We start from the raw sequence: 15,694 nt of genomic DNA, 5'->3' as shown, positions 1-15,694 counted from the left end.
CAAGGGGAAGCTAGCATGCCAGGTTGGGGAGGAGGGCTTATGTGGCCAGGGTCAGGGGTCAGCAACCCTCAGAGGTGATGCCTTGGCTGGGCGCAGGGAGATCTCGGAACAGGAGGTAAATCAGCCTGCCCCCAGCCAGGGCAAACTCGGCTCCAATCCCAGAGGGCACCACAAACCAGGCTGCCCACGTCCCAGTCTAGGAGAGGCCTCGGGCTGCCACGTCCAGGAGGGCACCCCCGAGTGGGGACCCCACGGGACCACAGCAGGAGCATCGTCCCTGTCAGCCCTGCTCTTAGCAAACCAGACAAGTGTAACTGACGCTGTAGACATTTCTGGCTTCTTTTCTTTTTCTTTACTTGTGATAATAAATGAAACAAGAGAGATCCTTTCGCTGTGGCTCAGCTACCAACCCAATCGTTCACCTGCACAACACTTTAGATTCATATGAATTTCCATGCGCCGCAAGGACGACGAGGATAATGGCTCCAGTAAATAATAACAAACAGCTGCTTCTGAGGACGGCTACGTACCAGGCTCTGCGCTGTTCCTTCCCTGCACTGGTTCAATCTCACGACAACTCTGCAAGGCCGGTTCCAGTATTATTGCCTTTTTGTCAACAGCTCTTTGGGGGTAACTTGTCCAGTTATAAGTCCAGAGCCCGAGTGTGCTGGCAGAGTTAGCTGCAGCCCAACACCCATGCCCACTCTCTTCTCCAAGTTCATGTGAGGTGACAGCATGCCCAGCAAAAAGACCGCACTTCTAGCCTGCTGGCCGCCAGGATCGAGTGCCTATTAGAACACTCGTGACCAAGGCAAGATAGGCAGCAGTGTAACGTGGGACTTCTGGGGAGGCCACCTAGGGAGAACAGACTCAGGTGCGAGGCAGGGTGCCCTACTCCCTGACCACTTTCCCACGGCCTGGAATGTCAACACGATGGCTGAAGCCCCAGCAGCCGTCTTCGGCAAGGAGGTGATCTGGAGCCTAGAAGCCAGAGCGGAGGATGGCGTGGCACAGAGAGAAAAGGGTTCTGTGCAGCTTTACGGAGCACACACACCAGCTCTAAGTTCCTGCGTCCAGCTTCTCTCACACGGAGAGAAATAAACATGGTATTTCTTTTAAGCCACCATTATTTCCAATCCGCTGCTGGCAGATGAATGCAAATCCCGATGGCTCCAGAGTGAGGCTGCAGGCGGACGAGAGCTGGCCAGGCAGAGGGGCTGGGGGTGGGGGTGGTCCAGGAGAGCTCCCCCTCCCCCCGCCAGAAGGACAATGTCCCTGCACCACAGACTCATGGAGGATGTACTCAGGCCACCATACTTCTGCTTCTCTTGGAATTCTCCCTTTTTGTCCAGGTCAAGAGAATAATTTCCTATTTGTGACACTGACGAGGTTCTTCAACATTTGAGGAAGGAAGGTTCAATCTTCTCCATGATTTTTACTCCCCCTCCTGGGAACTTAAGAGTTCTTCTCCTCCATGGCAGCTAATCTCATTTCCCTGCACGCTTTGGCTACCAAGAAGCTCAGAACTACCCTGCTGTACCCTCACAGCAGCGGGCCTGACAGGTAATATTAATCCTCCTCTGTTCCTCAGCCTCGACTTAATCCTATCTTACTAACCTTGCCTTCAGGGAAAGAGATAAGAGTGTAAACAGTAGAGTTTAGAGCAGAACACTAAAAGGCAGGAATATCCCTAGACTATGAAAGTAACACAGTCTTCTCTTTCTGGAAATAGCTAAAATGACAAACTAACAAGTTAGCACTTCATAAGTACAAGGGAAATTCTCCGGTCTACGTATACTTTCTGACCTTTCAAAGTGGTGCTACGTGACGTATCATCCTAGTGCTGGGGAAAAAAAAAAAAAGAAATTCCAAGACCCCTCACCCGGCCTCAGCCTTCACACACCATTAAGCACAGGTTAAGAACCCTCCACAATATACAAATATGTTATTCCTCTACTTCCTCCACTCAAAGGCTCATTAGATCTTCACATACCAGTTTTGAAAGTACTAAAAGATTTTTAAATAGGTGTTAGAAAACCAAAAGAGATGGGCTTCCCTGGAGGCGCAGTGGTTGAGAGTCCACCTGCCGATGCAGGCAGGGGACGCGGGTTCGTGCCCCGGTCCGGGAAGATCCCACATGCCGCGGAGCGGCTGGGCCCGTGAGCCATGGCCGCTGAGCCTGCGCGTCCGGAGCCTGTGCTCCGCAGCGGGAGAGGCCACGGCGGTGAGAGGCCCGCGAACCGCAAAAAAAAAAAAAAAAAAGAGGAAAACTTAGCAGTGGTTATTTCTGGAGAATAAAATGATAGGGAACTTTTCTAATGCATATATTTCTACAATATTTAATTATTTTCCACTGATTTCCAAAGATTCAGCGGTAAGATGCGCCTATAAACCAGAAGGCACGCCTGGCTGGCACAGACCCCAGAAGAAGACATGGTCCACAGCCTTAAGGAGCTTCCAGAGAAGAGGAGAAGCTGCCAGAATATGTGATTATGCCACGGAATGGGAGCTTCTGTGCCTAGGAGGCTGGGGGCACAGGGGGGAGGGGCCCAGACGAGGGAGAGGCTCTCTGGGCCTGGGGGACCCAGGAAGGCTTTGAGGAGCTAGTGGCAGTGAGCTTGGCCACACAGATGAATGAGTGTCCACCAGATGGAACAGGAGGAAGGCCGCGGCGGGCTGCCGGGACAGGATACACGGAGGAGCAGGCTGAGGCTCTGCAGAGGGTGCTCTGGGGTGCATGTAAGGGCGTGGCCCGGGCTGGGCTCCCCAGAGTGAGAACCAACGGCTAAAGGCTTTGTGGATCCCTCCAAGGAAGGCTCTTCACCCTGTAGGCTGGGCCCTGCAGCCACGCTGTGACAGGATGGAGCTTGTCTGGGAAAGAGCACTTGGGCAGCAGATGGGCCAGTCCAGGAGAGAGGTCAAGACACCCGGGCAAAGGAACTGCAAGGAAGCGCTGGCTTCAGAGATGAGGCACAAGCAGCAGTGGGCTGCAGAGGTTATGAGATGGACCAGAGCCTGCATGCTGGGCCCGGCTCTGCCTCACACCAGCTCAGAGGCTGGGGCAAGCTCTCTCTGACTCAGTTTCTTCATCCGTAAAGCAAGGATAATAAAAGTTTATCCACTGGGACCTCCCTGGCGGTCCAGTGGTTAGGACTCAGCGCTCTCACTGCCGAGGGCCCAGGTTCAATCCCTGGTCAGGGAACTAAGATCCCGCAAGCCACGCGGCACAGCCAAAAACAAAAACCAAACAAACAAAACGTTTATCCATCAAACAGAGCTAATAATTGCACTAAATAATAGTCCTTCTCTGGATTGTTGCGCGGATTAAATTAGTTAACGTACGTAAGCGCTTAGAGAAGTTCCCAGAACACGGTAAGGCTGTGTCCACATTGCTTTGATCATCTCCCCAACACCGTTATAACGACCACCCTAGGGAGGGACCAATATGAACCCAAGCAATTCACGCACATCCTGGGTTTCTAACAGCCACCAGTGGCCCTGAAGTCAGCAGGAAGACAGCAGGGCCCCAAGGACCTGCCCCAGCGCTGCCTCTCATTTGCCTCCCAGGGGCCGGGAACTGCTACAGCGCAGGGGCCGGACCCAGAAGCTGGGCCCATCACCTGGCAGCACCCCAACCCACCTCTGAATGGCCCACTGAGAGGGTAAGAACAAGGGCTAGTCCTTACCTTACAGAGACATGCAGTGACACATTCATGGATGAACTGACAGAATGGTAAGACTGGCCTCAAACTGTCCAGTGGGGAACGAGGTCTCCAGGAAGTGACACTGGCCAGGTGGTCACGGACAGCAAGCTGAGCGATGGGCACACAGGGTGCCCTATACTGCCCTCCCTAATCTGCTATGTCACGTGAGTCTTCCATAATAGAAAGTTCTCGGCTCAGTCCTTCATTCACTCACCCAGCAAACACAGAGCACACGCAGGGCCAGGGGCTGCCCTCCTCAGAGACAGGAGGGTTCACCGCAGCACTATTTACAATAGCCAGGACATGAAAGCAACCTAAATGTCCACCGGCAGATGAATGGATAAAGAAGATGTGGCACATATATACAACGGAATATTACTCAGCCATAAAAAGGAACGAAATTGAGTTATTTGTAGTGAGGTGGATGGACCTAGAGTCTGTCATACAGAATGAAGTAAGTCAGAAAGAGAAAAACAAATATCATATATTAATGCATATATGTGGAATCTAGAAAAATGGTACATATGAACCTATTTGCAGGACAGGAATAGAGACACAGACGTAGAGAACGGACGTGTGGACACAGGGGGGAAGGGGGGTGGGATGAATTGGGAGATTGGGATTGACATATATACACTACCATGTGTGAAACAGATAGCTAGTGGGAACCTGCTATATAGCGTAGGGAGCTCAGCTCGGTGCTCTGTGATGACCTAGATGGGTGGGATGGGCTGGGGGGGCGGTGCTAGGTTCAAGAGGGAGGAGATATATACATACATATAGCTGATTCACTTCGTTGTACAGCAGAAACTAACACAACATTGTAAAGAAACTATACCCAAATAAATAAATAAATACAATGAGATATACCATAAAAAAAAAGACAGAGGAGGGTTCTGGCCCAGGAGCACGAGTCCACAGGCAGCTCCAGTTTGGGGCGAGGGGGTCTGCGGGGGGAGCAGGGAAGCTGTCACTGGCAAGGTGACATCTGAACAGGTCTAACAGCACAAATAGAAACATGAGAGTGGGGAGGGGGCCGGAGAGGGAGATGCCAGCTTCTTAGCCACCGAAAGGTTTAAGGACGTTTCGTGATCCGCGAAACAGCAGATGGCAACGCCCGTCTCCACTCCTGCTTTCCCAGTGCTAGCTGTGCACCCGGGGCCCTCAGGTCAATTCACCATTTCACACAGAGTCTCAGCCCCAGGAGGCGCACCCTCCCCAACTCAAACGGGCACCAACTATTTGCAGTGGAGCTTCTGCAACTGGAAACGTGCTGCCGGCTCACCTGGGGACGTGGATGCGGCAGCTCTGGGCTGGCCCTCTAACCCGCTCCCAGGCAATGGCTGGCGCACCACACTTTGAGTAACACTCTAGACAACTTCACCCCACGACGACCTCAAAACAGGTGACTACTTTCAAAGCAGAACCTCTGCTGCTGGCTCTTCCTGTCCCTTTTAAGCCCTTCTGATTTCGCCACGCTCCTTCTTCCTTTTGCTTTCACGTGCTTACTTGTTGTATCCCCCGAGGTGGCCAGTGAAATCGGAAGGCCCACCAACGGCCGAGGGACAAGGAGATGGAACCCTGACTCGGTGTGGACCCGTGTTGCAGCCGGGGTGGGGGTGGGCTGGGAGTGGGTGCCTGGCTCCCGCAGAGCCCACCCAGGCACCCGGATTCCAGCTTCCCTGGCCGGAGAGCTTTCTGTTTAAGGACGTACTCAAGTTGACTCAGCGAGTCAAAGGCCAGGAAGGAACACCCCAGAACTGAGGTTCACAGCCCTCTGAAGCCACGCAGGACTGCGCTGACGCCGGAGAGCGTTGCTATTTGTAACAGCAAGTCTAAAAAGCTCCAGAATAAAAATAAAACTGGCAGAACTGAAACCATTCAGTCGACGTCGACCGCACTTACATCGTCACTTTCCCACGCTGCCCTCCAAAACACGATCCCTTATGAACAGCCACTATGAACAGCTGGTGCGCTCCCCAACATATAACACTTCCCCGGCCCCGTGTATCGTTATTATACAAATACTTTGAGGATCATGCTTACAGATAAATGTGACTAACTCCATTAAATATACGTTAAGTAAATAAGAATAAAAACAACTTTCAAAGTTTTGAAAATGATACAAATATCTGTGTTTCAATTTTTTTAAAAATGAAATCTATCTTTTAAAAAGGAATTAAGGTAAAATCCACAACAGTTAGAAACCGAAAAGTGTTACTTTGGCAGGGGGGACAGAAAGATCACATTCTTTGCTCGACATATTTTTCTAAGCCGCACAGTTTCACCTGCAGCTGTATCCCCCCGCCCTACACACATATAAACCACACCGTTCATAACAAAGGATCAGGGAGAATAAGCCCACAATCCTTGCACTTCTGTTAGGCGTCTTAGGTCCTGCGTGCTAAGTGTCATCCCAATTTAATGATGAGGAAAGTGAGATCACACACAGACAGAAAACAGACTAACGGAAACTCAAACCCAGACCTCTGGAATCCACGTGGAGGCTGAACCCAGCCAAGAACAATCTATATCCCAATTATGGTTCCAAATGGCCACATGGAAACATTCTGTGCAGAGCCAACTTCCCAGTCCCATGGCCACCCTCCCTGGAGGTGCTGGGGTCTGCTGCCAGAGGTCAGCATCAGGGTCATACTCAGGTGGCCTTCAGAAAGCCCCTGCCCATAAGGAAGTGGCGGCTGCCCTGGGCTGTTCCAGCTGCAAGGATGTCAGGGGCCCAAGAAACACCAAGGCAACCGATATTCCCCAAGCCCCTTACACTGGGCTCCAGAGCACCCAGCAGAGGGAGCAGATGGAAGGAAGAATGTTCAGAGGTGTCCAGCCCTACCTGGGCCCCAACTACCTGGAAATAAAATCCAGGAGGCACCAAGGTCAGCCAGCTGGGCCACGCTGGAGACAGACTGGGTGGCAGAGGGAACCCAGCTGGGGATTAATCATTTGACACCTTGAACAACGTACTTATTAAAACAATTTTGAATCGTGAAAATATTAACTAAATAACATACATTTTTTAAAGGTGAATGGAGAATCCAGCACCTATAATCCTTGGAGGAAGGCGTACCACTCACTCAGCCATGTGACTCTCCTTCCGGCTCTCAGTAAGGAAGCCGCTACTGAACTTAGCTGCCCGCCTTCAACACACCTGTCTGACCAGCGTTCGCTCCCCGCTGCTGCTCCTAAGCCCCCCAGTCTGAGGACTGACTCCGCACTTTCTGTCGCCCCCCGCAACCCAGGCACCACACCCCGCCCTCTGTGTCCCCTGCCATCCACTACTGCGTCCATGCCAGCCAGACCCAGGGTCCCCGTTAGGCTCCAGCCCCAGCCTCCAACCAGAAGACCCAGCTCTTCACCCTCCAGTCTGGCTTGTCTAATCCCCCACCATGTGCCCTCCCAGTGGGACCCTCCCCCATCACCTCTAACTGGCGCGCACACCTCTCCCACCGAGAAGCCCTTTGATGAGAAGCCCTTTGATGCCCCCAGCATCCCGTGGTCAGCTCACCCGGCCCTCCTGTGGGCTGGCCCCGCCTCCCTCTTGACCTGGCTGCTTCCCGACTCCCTCATGGCCGAGGCCTCGGCACTTCCAAACCATTCCACTGACAGTCAAAAGACCCCCTTTTCCCAGCCCCTGGGTCCTCGTACAGGCTGTGCTCCCTGCCCGAAATGACATTCACATACCTCACCTCCCCACCCACACGTACGCCTCGTTTATCCTGTATCGAGAGGCATCAACGTCCCCGTAAGGCCTTCTCCCCCACCTGCCCACTCCCCACTTTCATGCCTGCTGCCCCTGTGTCCTCGCGGGGCCCACAGAGGCACAGACAAGCCCCCCCACCCTCCAGGCTTGCCCGCGGGCTTGGGGCCCCTGTCACTGCACCCCTCCAACTCCAGGTGCCCAGCACCCAGTCCTCTATCAGCCCTGGGCACGTGGCCTGCTCTCGGCGTCTGTCTGTCTGTCTCTCTTTCTTAGTCTTTCCTCTTCTGCTTTATCCTCTGCCACCCAACCTCCTGCCCTGAGTGCTTTGTGCAGAAAGGGAGAGACAACACACAAAGAACTCCAACATCTCAAGCAGGCGACAACTCTGCAGGAACCCCCAGGAAAAGCCTGCAGCCCACCCTTCACTCTTTTGCAAGCTGGGGAAATGTATTTACTTCCTCACCGGCTTGAGAAACAGTGGCTGCTCCAGAGACTGGGGTTTCGTAATGTCTGAATTCTCAAGGAATTTGCAAGGAGGACAATGAATCTCGAACCAGCAGCTGTACTTCTCACACTTACAGCTTGCTTATTTGCATTTTAAACTAAGACTCCAGCCCCTCTCGGGCTAACAGTCATCTCCCTCTCCCCTGGCGCTTTGAAGAGAACTGGTGAAAGACCGCCCTGGGAACCTGGCGGGCAGGGGGTGGGATGCGATGTACACGTTCCTGAGGATGCCAAGGCTGGAGGTGGGCAGGGAAGTAGGCACGTTGTTCTCTCCGGATCTTCTTCCACTGAGTTCAGGGTTGTCCTAGAAAGGGGCGATGGGGTCCAGGGATGGAGAACCCACAGGCTTCCGTCCCAAGCCTTCCCCACAGATCAGGTCAGAGTGGAAAATGCTCCCAGGGGAAGGCGCCCTGCAAGGCTGATGCAAGCCTCCTGCCCAGCCCTCCGCAGAGCCCCAGGCCACAGATGACCCAAGTGGCCAAGGAATGTTTTCTACCAACAAAGGTTCACTGGGTGGAAGGGCCGTGATGGCTGTGCCGTGCTCAACGCTTGGTCACTAGTTGTTTTGGGAGCAGCAGGGCCTCGGGAGCAGGTCCAGCCCTGAGCGGGGCTGTGGGCTTGAATCTACCTCTCAGCCGGGCTCTGTCAGGTGGCCAAGGCTCATCGCCACTAGCCAGGCTCACCCTGCCCTCCTCCAGGAAGGAAACCTTCCTGACTTACCAGGCGGGGTAAGGACCCTCCTCCGTGCCTGTGCCCATGATCGCCACCACTTTGGCCCCTGGCTGCCAACTGCAGACTTCAGAGAGCTGCAGGGATGTGGCCTGGGCCCACGTGAGTTCCCAGCGCCTGCAGCCTGGTACACAGCAGGCACCCAGTGAAGGTTTGCTGAATCCTGCTGCGAGGGGGGGCCCAGTCTTCCCAAATGGTACCTGCCGGTGATGAGGGGCCCTCACCTCATTGGCTCAGCAAGGCCAATTGTTAACGCCTGAAATGGAGGAGTCAAGGGGCCCTGTGCGTCCAGCACCCTCATCACAACAGTACAGAAGAGACAACTGAGGCAAACAGGTACCTAGGACCGTCACTGTCATGACAGGTAGCCCCTGAGGACACAGGGGTGGAGGGCATCTTGTCCCACTCTCCCCCTGTGCTCTAGTCAAGTCCCAATGCTGATCACAGAGCAGGACTTCCATTCCTCCCAGCCCTGCTGGACTCGGGCTTACCTGGGCCTTCTCACGCTACCTGAGCAGGTAACGGCAGGTGTTTATTATTATCAAGCATCACTTGGCCCAACAGGCCCACGTTAGGAGAGGTCAGCTGGCCCGCAGACAAGCCCACCGCCAAAGCCTTTCTGAGTCTCAGACACACAGGCCCCAGAGGCCAAGTGGCCCAGTCCCAGCGGGGCCTCTGATGGCCTGAGAGCCGGCCTGCCGACCCCCGCTCCGAGGCGGTGTCTGCCTCAGAGTCTGGTTCTGGGAAGCAAACGGGGTAACGCTCTAAAGCAGTGGCCTTCAAACCAAACCTCCCAAAATAAATGTTTAAAACTATATATCAATTTGCACATTTTCAAGTTGACATCTAAAATTTCTCATCGTAAGTTTAAATACTTGTAGAGGATGTAATTTCCAACATATTGTAAATATTAACATTTCAGAATAAAACTGTTACTGTTTCTCTTTTAAATGGATATAGTGGAATCTAAATACCATAGTGATTTGAGATCCACCATCATCCATCTTAAAATTACAGAATCGGGCGCTTCTTAAACACGTGGAAAGATAGCAAGGCTCCTTCCGCCTCCTCAAACTCCAATTTCCAATCCACATCCCTCAGAGGTGTTTCCACTATCAGTGTATTTCATGTTTGAAGGCCTTTCATTGATTAGTCTATTGTAGTATGAGGCCAAAAAAAAAAAGAGTATAAATGTCTTAATTTTTTAATTTCATGTGACCATAAAGCTCTAAGTGTCAAAAGTTTTCTTCTGGATTGAATTATTATTACTATTAGTACATAACTGATCAATATCACAGAGATATATTATAAATTTGTACAAGTAAGAATCATAAAAATTAAACCTTATTAGAAATACATCTCAGAAGAGATGAATGGTAATTTTTTTTAAATTATTTCACATATCCAGAGATGACTATTACCGACTGCTAGAATAAAGCAGTGTTTATTATCAATTCTATCTCCATTTTTCAATTTTTATAGTGCTGAAACCACCTATTCAAATAAATTTAAAAAATGGAAAGGAAAGAGATTTACCATAGCAAATTCTCTGAATTCCTTTAGAATTATATGGCAAGAATTACAGTAATTTATTATCAAAACTCATTTTTAATGTCCTATCATCTGACAACTCAATCAGGCCCTCTTTCAATTCTGTTGCAAGCAAAGAAGTGGACCTACCTCACCTGCCCAGGATCCTAACAACCAGTCACATGCTGCCCAAGAAGGATGTATGCCCCGGGGTCACACATCACGTGCAGATCTGCCTGTGGGTAATGAGAGTGTGTGCTTCTCCTGTAGACAACCAGCTTCCAGTATGCCAGGCGCGGTGCCAACTGCTTTACCCAAATTAATGCGATTTGTCCTCACAGCAATCCCAGGGGACAGGCACCACTACTATCCCCATTTTACAGACAGGGAGCCTGAGGCACCTGGGGGTTAGGAAACTGGCCCGAGGTCAGACGGTCAGAAACATGAACCCAGGCCATCTGGCTCCCGCCCCCACTACGTGCACTGCCTCTGTAGAGACGGATGGAGGGCCGACGGGAGAGTTTACAAGCTCCTTCCCAAGCAGATCAGCTGTGGGAACTAACACATGAGTTGGCTGAAGATCTGCAAGAGTTACTTTCTTAAATGTGCTCCCACCCCCTCCTTGGAGAGGTTACACACAAATGCTTCCTTCCATTAAATGGCATCATTGCCTGGTATACAGTAGTGCCCAATAGATGTTAGCACCCATAGTGTCACTACTGCCATTCAATAGCTGGAAGAACAGCTCTCGTGACCAAGACAAACACTGCAGGTCTTACCATCATTTTACAGTCTTGGTTCCTGACCCTAGGTCCCAGCATGCTTTTTTTAAATAGTAGCCAAAGCCCAGGTAATAACAGGTATGGAAGCAAGTAGTAAACCGAGCCATCTATTAACAGGCAGGGGAGACCCAGTTATCAGAAAAACCATGGGCTTTACAGACAAACCAACTGAACCTAAATCCAACTCGACCGCTTACCAGCTGAGTTCCCTGAGGGAAGCCACAACATTCTGAACCTGTTTCCTAATGTCTAAAATGGACGTGAAACACCACTCACATTACCAGGTGGCTGCACAAAATGGGACAATGGCCTTCAGAGCACCTGACACAGGAAATGCCGGGTGGAGGCTGGTGGTGTGCTTACTCTCACCCTCTTCAGTCACTGCCACCCAGTGACTGGCAAACGCCCATCTCCAGCAGCCAGTGGCCCACCAGCCTGGGGTCTGGTGCACAGAGGCTCGGCTGATTTTGAAAAAAAAAAAGCCAAGTGGCTTGGTTTCCAATTTTTGCAAAGAACCTTTTCTCTACGTCTTGAAATTTCAAGTTCTCCAAACACTCGGGGATGCTAGGAGGAGGTGAAGAGAGAGGTGTCGTGGTGGGTTTTATTTTTAGATGTCGGCATGGAAAGCTTCCAGCCTGCCTTCACGCTGGTCCCCAGCCACCACTTCCTCCCTCCCTCAAGGCATCACCAAAATGAACAGTAGACCCATCAAAAAGGATTTCATAACTCTTCTTCTGCCTGGTAGATTCTAAAACAATGGCTTCGGTTTCTCATTCTACCCACAAAGTGGATTAAAGGTTTTCATCTTCCCAGGAAGCCATGTAAAGAGAACACACTGACCCCTCCGTTGTCCCTCACATCCTGAAGCTCCAAGGCACCCTCCCCGGTCCCCCCTCCTCTCCCCTCCCGTGGGAGGGGTGGCATCCCACTGTGCTATAGTCCAGGATCTGGTGTGAACAGAAATCAGGTATTGGGGGTAGAGCATATCTCTTCACCTTTTAAGCAGTGGTTGTTCGTGAGCACGCAAATTCATTTCCTCTAAAAACAGCTCCCAACAGAAATTTCCTCATGGACCCTGATGGGAGGCTGTAGCTAACCTCAGGGAAGCACTTGGCCCTTCACACGGTAACCTCCAACGATCGCTCCAACTATGGGTCTAGGCCTTGGTGGTGGGTATAGGAGCATCTACAGAGGATCTGGGGGCTTCCAAGGTAACCGTCAAAAAGGACTGAGAGACAAAACTAAGCCAAAGCATCCTGGAGCAGGAAACACCTAAGCTCCAGAATGACACAAATACAACCGCACCTCCTCTGCCCACGGTTGGACCCCTAGCAGGCATTACCAATCGATCCCTGTCCTCAGCCATTCACGGATTTTAGAATCCTCCAGGCACCCACTACTAATCAATCAGAAATGACGCTGAAAGCATACTTTTTAGTAGGCTTCAGACCTCCCCCTTTCGATGGATGGAGAAACTGAGGTCCACAGAAAAGCTCAGTGCAGATCATGAAACTGCAGAGCCAAGATGAGGCAGGATGAAAACTACACAGCTGCTCAGAGGCTTCTAGAAACTACCTCCTCTCCCAAAACAAACCTCAGCCTTGGGGTGACAAGTTCAACCCACAAGCTACGAAGAGCGAGGCCAGGAGGAAGAACTCAGCAGCCGGCCACTCTGGCAGCCAGACAGAGGCCCCCAGCCTCACCCCACCAACCAGGCCTACTGTGGTCCCAGGAGCAGAGCAGCTTGAGACCAACACCCACAGAACCTACTAGGTGTGGGGAGGGGGACTGGGGCCGGCGTTAACACGGAGGGCTCCGAGAGCTTCTCAGCAGGCCTTATGAAAACCTACTGCAGATACTGTATCAGAGGGCCAGGCTCCCCATCGGCCCTGAGGTAGCCCCGGCCTGGGTTACCCTCTCTGCAGCTACAGCTGGAAGAAGGGCTGCCAGCCGAGCTGCACAGACAGGCAGACTCACCCTGGACAGGGACAGAGAGGGCGACAGCAAGCACAACCAGGCCACCCTCGGGTCTCACCAAGACCCACCGCTACCTGCTGGGGAGCAGGCCAAACCTCTGGGGCAAATGTCACAGCCTGCCCCTGACCAAGAGCTGAGGGAATCGTCATGTCAACACAGAGAGCAGTGGCCCCCTTCCCATCCCCCATGAGTTGTCATTGCCAGGACAAATGCAGCTGGCCAGAGGGATCCCCTGGCATGACACACCCACCCACCCCCCGCTCCCTGCCTCCCCACTCTCAGGCAGATCCAACCTCCGGGCGTTACTGCTGCGGTCCAATGCGGTCCGAGCTTGTCATCTATTTGGGGCCCACAGGGCAAGCCCCACCCTGCCCCACCCCCCACCCCCCCAGGAGAGTCTCTCCAACCATCCTCCCTTCCCCAGTGAGCTCCTGACCCAAGTCCAACCCAGGGTGAGGCAACACAGGGGTCAGGAGCCCCCACTGACTCAGTCCACACTCCAGGGGCCAGGGGTACATCGGGAGGATCAGATATGGCCACTGAGAGCAGAAAAGGGGTGACAAGGGGGAGGGGGACGAACCCTGGGGCAGGGGGAGGAGCATCGGTGGAGAAGACGATACCACGTCAGCCATAATACAAGAATGGTCCAGGGTAGGAGAAGGCCTGTCCCCAGAGCTCTAACAGCCGAAGCAGAGCCCCTGGGGGCTGGAGCTCCCGCAGCGGAGCCTGAGGACAGGCGAGTGGCTGGGTGGCTACGCCCCTCACCCGGCCCATCCCCGCCCCCACCAAGGGCGCCACAACTCCCGCACCAGCAAAGCAGAGCAGTTCCTCAACCCCGACACACCGCCAGCTCCAGCTCGGTCCCGCCGGGGCGGCAATCACGTCCATTGCACGGGGAGAGAAGTTAAAAACGAGAGCACGTAAGGAGAGGCCAAGCGCCCAGACTCTTCAGGGAGGGGGGAACAGTGAGGGCTGAAGGCCCCCCCAGCTGAACAACGGCGAGGGTGTGGTCTGTACTCACCTGCACGACTTCTATCCCTCGCTTCCTGTGGAGAAAAACAAAGAAAACACAGGTTACTCCAGCAGGCAGGAAGCATCCTTCCAGAAACTTCACTAGGGCCAGCTGGAGGCAGAGCAGCGAGGAGACTGCAGCTGCACCGCTCAGGCCATGGTCCCCAGAATGGCCTTGTTTTCAAGGGGGAGGCTTATGAACTCCTAGCCAGCCCTCAAAGCCACCTTGCGGCTGAAAGAGGGGGCTGGGTGCCCAGAGGAAGCCGGCTAGAGGCCACTCACGGCCAGCCGTCCCGCACACCAATCCCGGGGCCAAGGCTTCGGGGGCACAGCTCCAACCTGGACCACCCCAAGACCCTCCCACCACCGATGGCCTTAACCCAACCCCCCAACCCCACTCCCTCCCGGGTCAGGTCGGACACCTTGGCCCAGTCCCTCAGGCCGGCCTCAGCCCATCCCACCGCAGCCCATCCACATTCCCACGTGCAAGAGGCCCCAGGCCCTTCAGTCCTGCCCGGCTGCTTGTCCACTGCTGGTCATCTCTGCCCCACTGACATCCTGCCCGCCCTCTGAGCCTGGTTCAACCACCACGGTCCTCGCCAATATCCTTCCAGGCCTGGACTTCGCCTTCCCCGTGTCTCCCCGCACAATCCCAGGGCCGCCGTGCTCCCACACGCGTGCCCTCACTCACCGCACCCCGTGGAGCCTGGGTTGGGGTCCGTGTCTCCAGAGGAGCACACAAAGGCTCCCCGCCAACTCCCCCGCCCACAGCCCTTACTGCGAGCGGTTCAGGACACACAGGGCTGCGTGGCATCTCCAAGCCTCGGCCTCCACCCTCCATCCCAGCCTTCAGGATTCGGCTCTGACAGACGCCCTCCCAGGAAGCCTTCCCAGACTCACGGCGTCCTCTCCCGGCCCGCACATGCCGGGTCAACTCGGGGCACCGCTTCCCAGCCCATGGTTCCGGAGCGCCGACCAGCTGTCCCCTGGGGGCGGAGCGCGTGTGGACCGCAGACAGCACGCCAACAGCCCGGGCCGTGTGCGCTTTCCTGAGAACAGAGGCTGAGCCCCCACAGACACTCAGAGGAGGCTGTGATCAGGCGAGGTCAAGGCCTGGGGCTCTCTCGCCCTCACTCCCTCCTTGGAGCAGGGTCTGAGGCAAGTTCGCTGTGCGCCCGCCTGGCATCCAGACGTCCCTGAACATAGACACAGGAGCCGCAGCTCGGTTCCTGTGCCTGGCCTGGCCCTTGGGGGACAATACAGATGCAACAGCCACGGTTTGGGCCCCCGAGAGCCTCACAGCCTAAGGGAGGAGACGACACAAAGCCCCAGAGGAACCTCCAGGCCACGGTGAACAGGCGTGGCACCTCACACGGCACAGCAGGGGTGACACCTGCCAACCCTCCCAACAGGCATTTCCCAGCACCTTCCGAGCACCGGGGCACAGAGTGGAAACTCACAAGGAGGCCACCACGTAAGACAGCAAGGCACAGCAGGTGACCAGGTCACACTGCAGGACGTGCCCGGCTGCCCGCCCCTCCACACCCAACACCTCCCAGGACCCTGGGCCCCGAGGAGCCCCATCTGAAAACCACAGTAGCTGATGCTTTCGGGGCCCTCGCCGTCACTCAGCTTTCTCTGCAGACACCTCCCAGGACCCCGGGCCCCGAGGAACCCCATCTGAAAACCACAGTAGCTGATGCTTTCGGGGCCCTCGCCGTCACTCAGCTTTCTCTGCAGTT

The 15,694-nt window shown here is 54.0% G+C and overlaps 1 protein-coding gene across 2 annotated transcripts in view; it reads right to left on the bottom strand.

Moving 5' to 3' along the window:
• The window catches only part of ITPK1 (inositol-tetrakisphosphate 1-kinase), a 161,411-nt gene that overhangs the window by 107,423 nt on the left and 38,294 nt on the right, over positions 1-15,694 (bottom strand). For both annotated transcript variants that reach the window (XM_060167069.1, XM_060167033.1), the window contains one exon: positions 13,963-13,987. Coding sequence is in view for 1 of the 2 variants with exons in the window: in XM_060167033.1 (XP_060023016.1) it covers positions 13,963-13,987 (25 nt within the window). In the remaining variant the exon portion in view is untranslated. The remainder of the gene's footprint in view (positions 1-13,962; positions 13,988-15,694) is intronic.

This window comes from Lagenorhynchus albirostris, chromosome 1 (assembly GCF_949774975.1).
Source record: "Lagenorhynchus albirostris chromosome 1, mLagAlb1.1, whole genome shotgun sequence".
Classification (NCBI taxonomy): domain Eukaryota; kingdom Metazoa; phylum Chordata; class Mammalia; order Artiodactyla; family Delphinidae; genus Lagenorhynchus; species Lagenorhynchus albirostris.
This window is presented reverse-complemented; position numbering and strand designations above follow the sequence as displayed.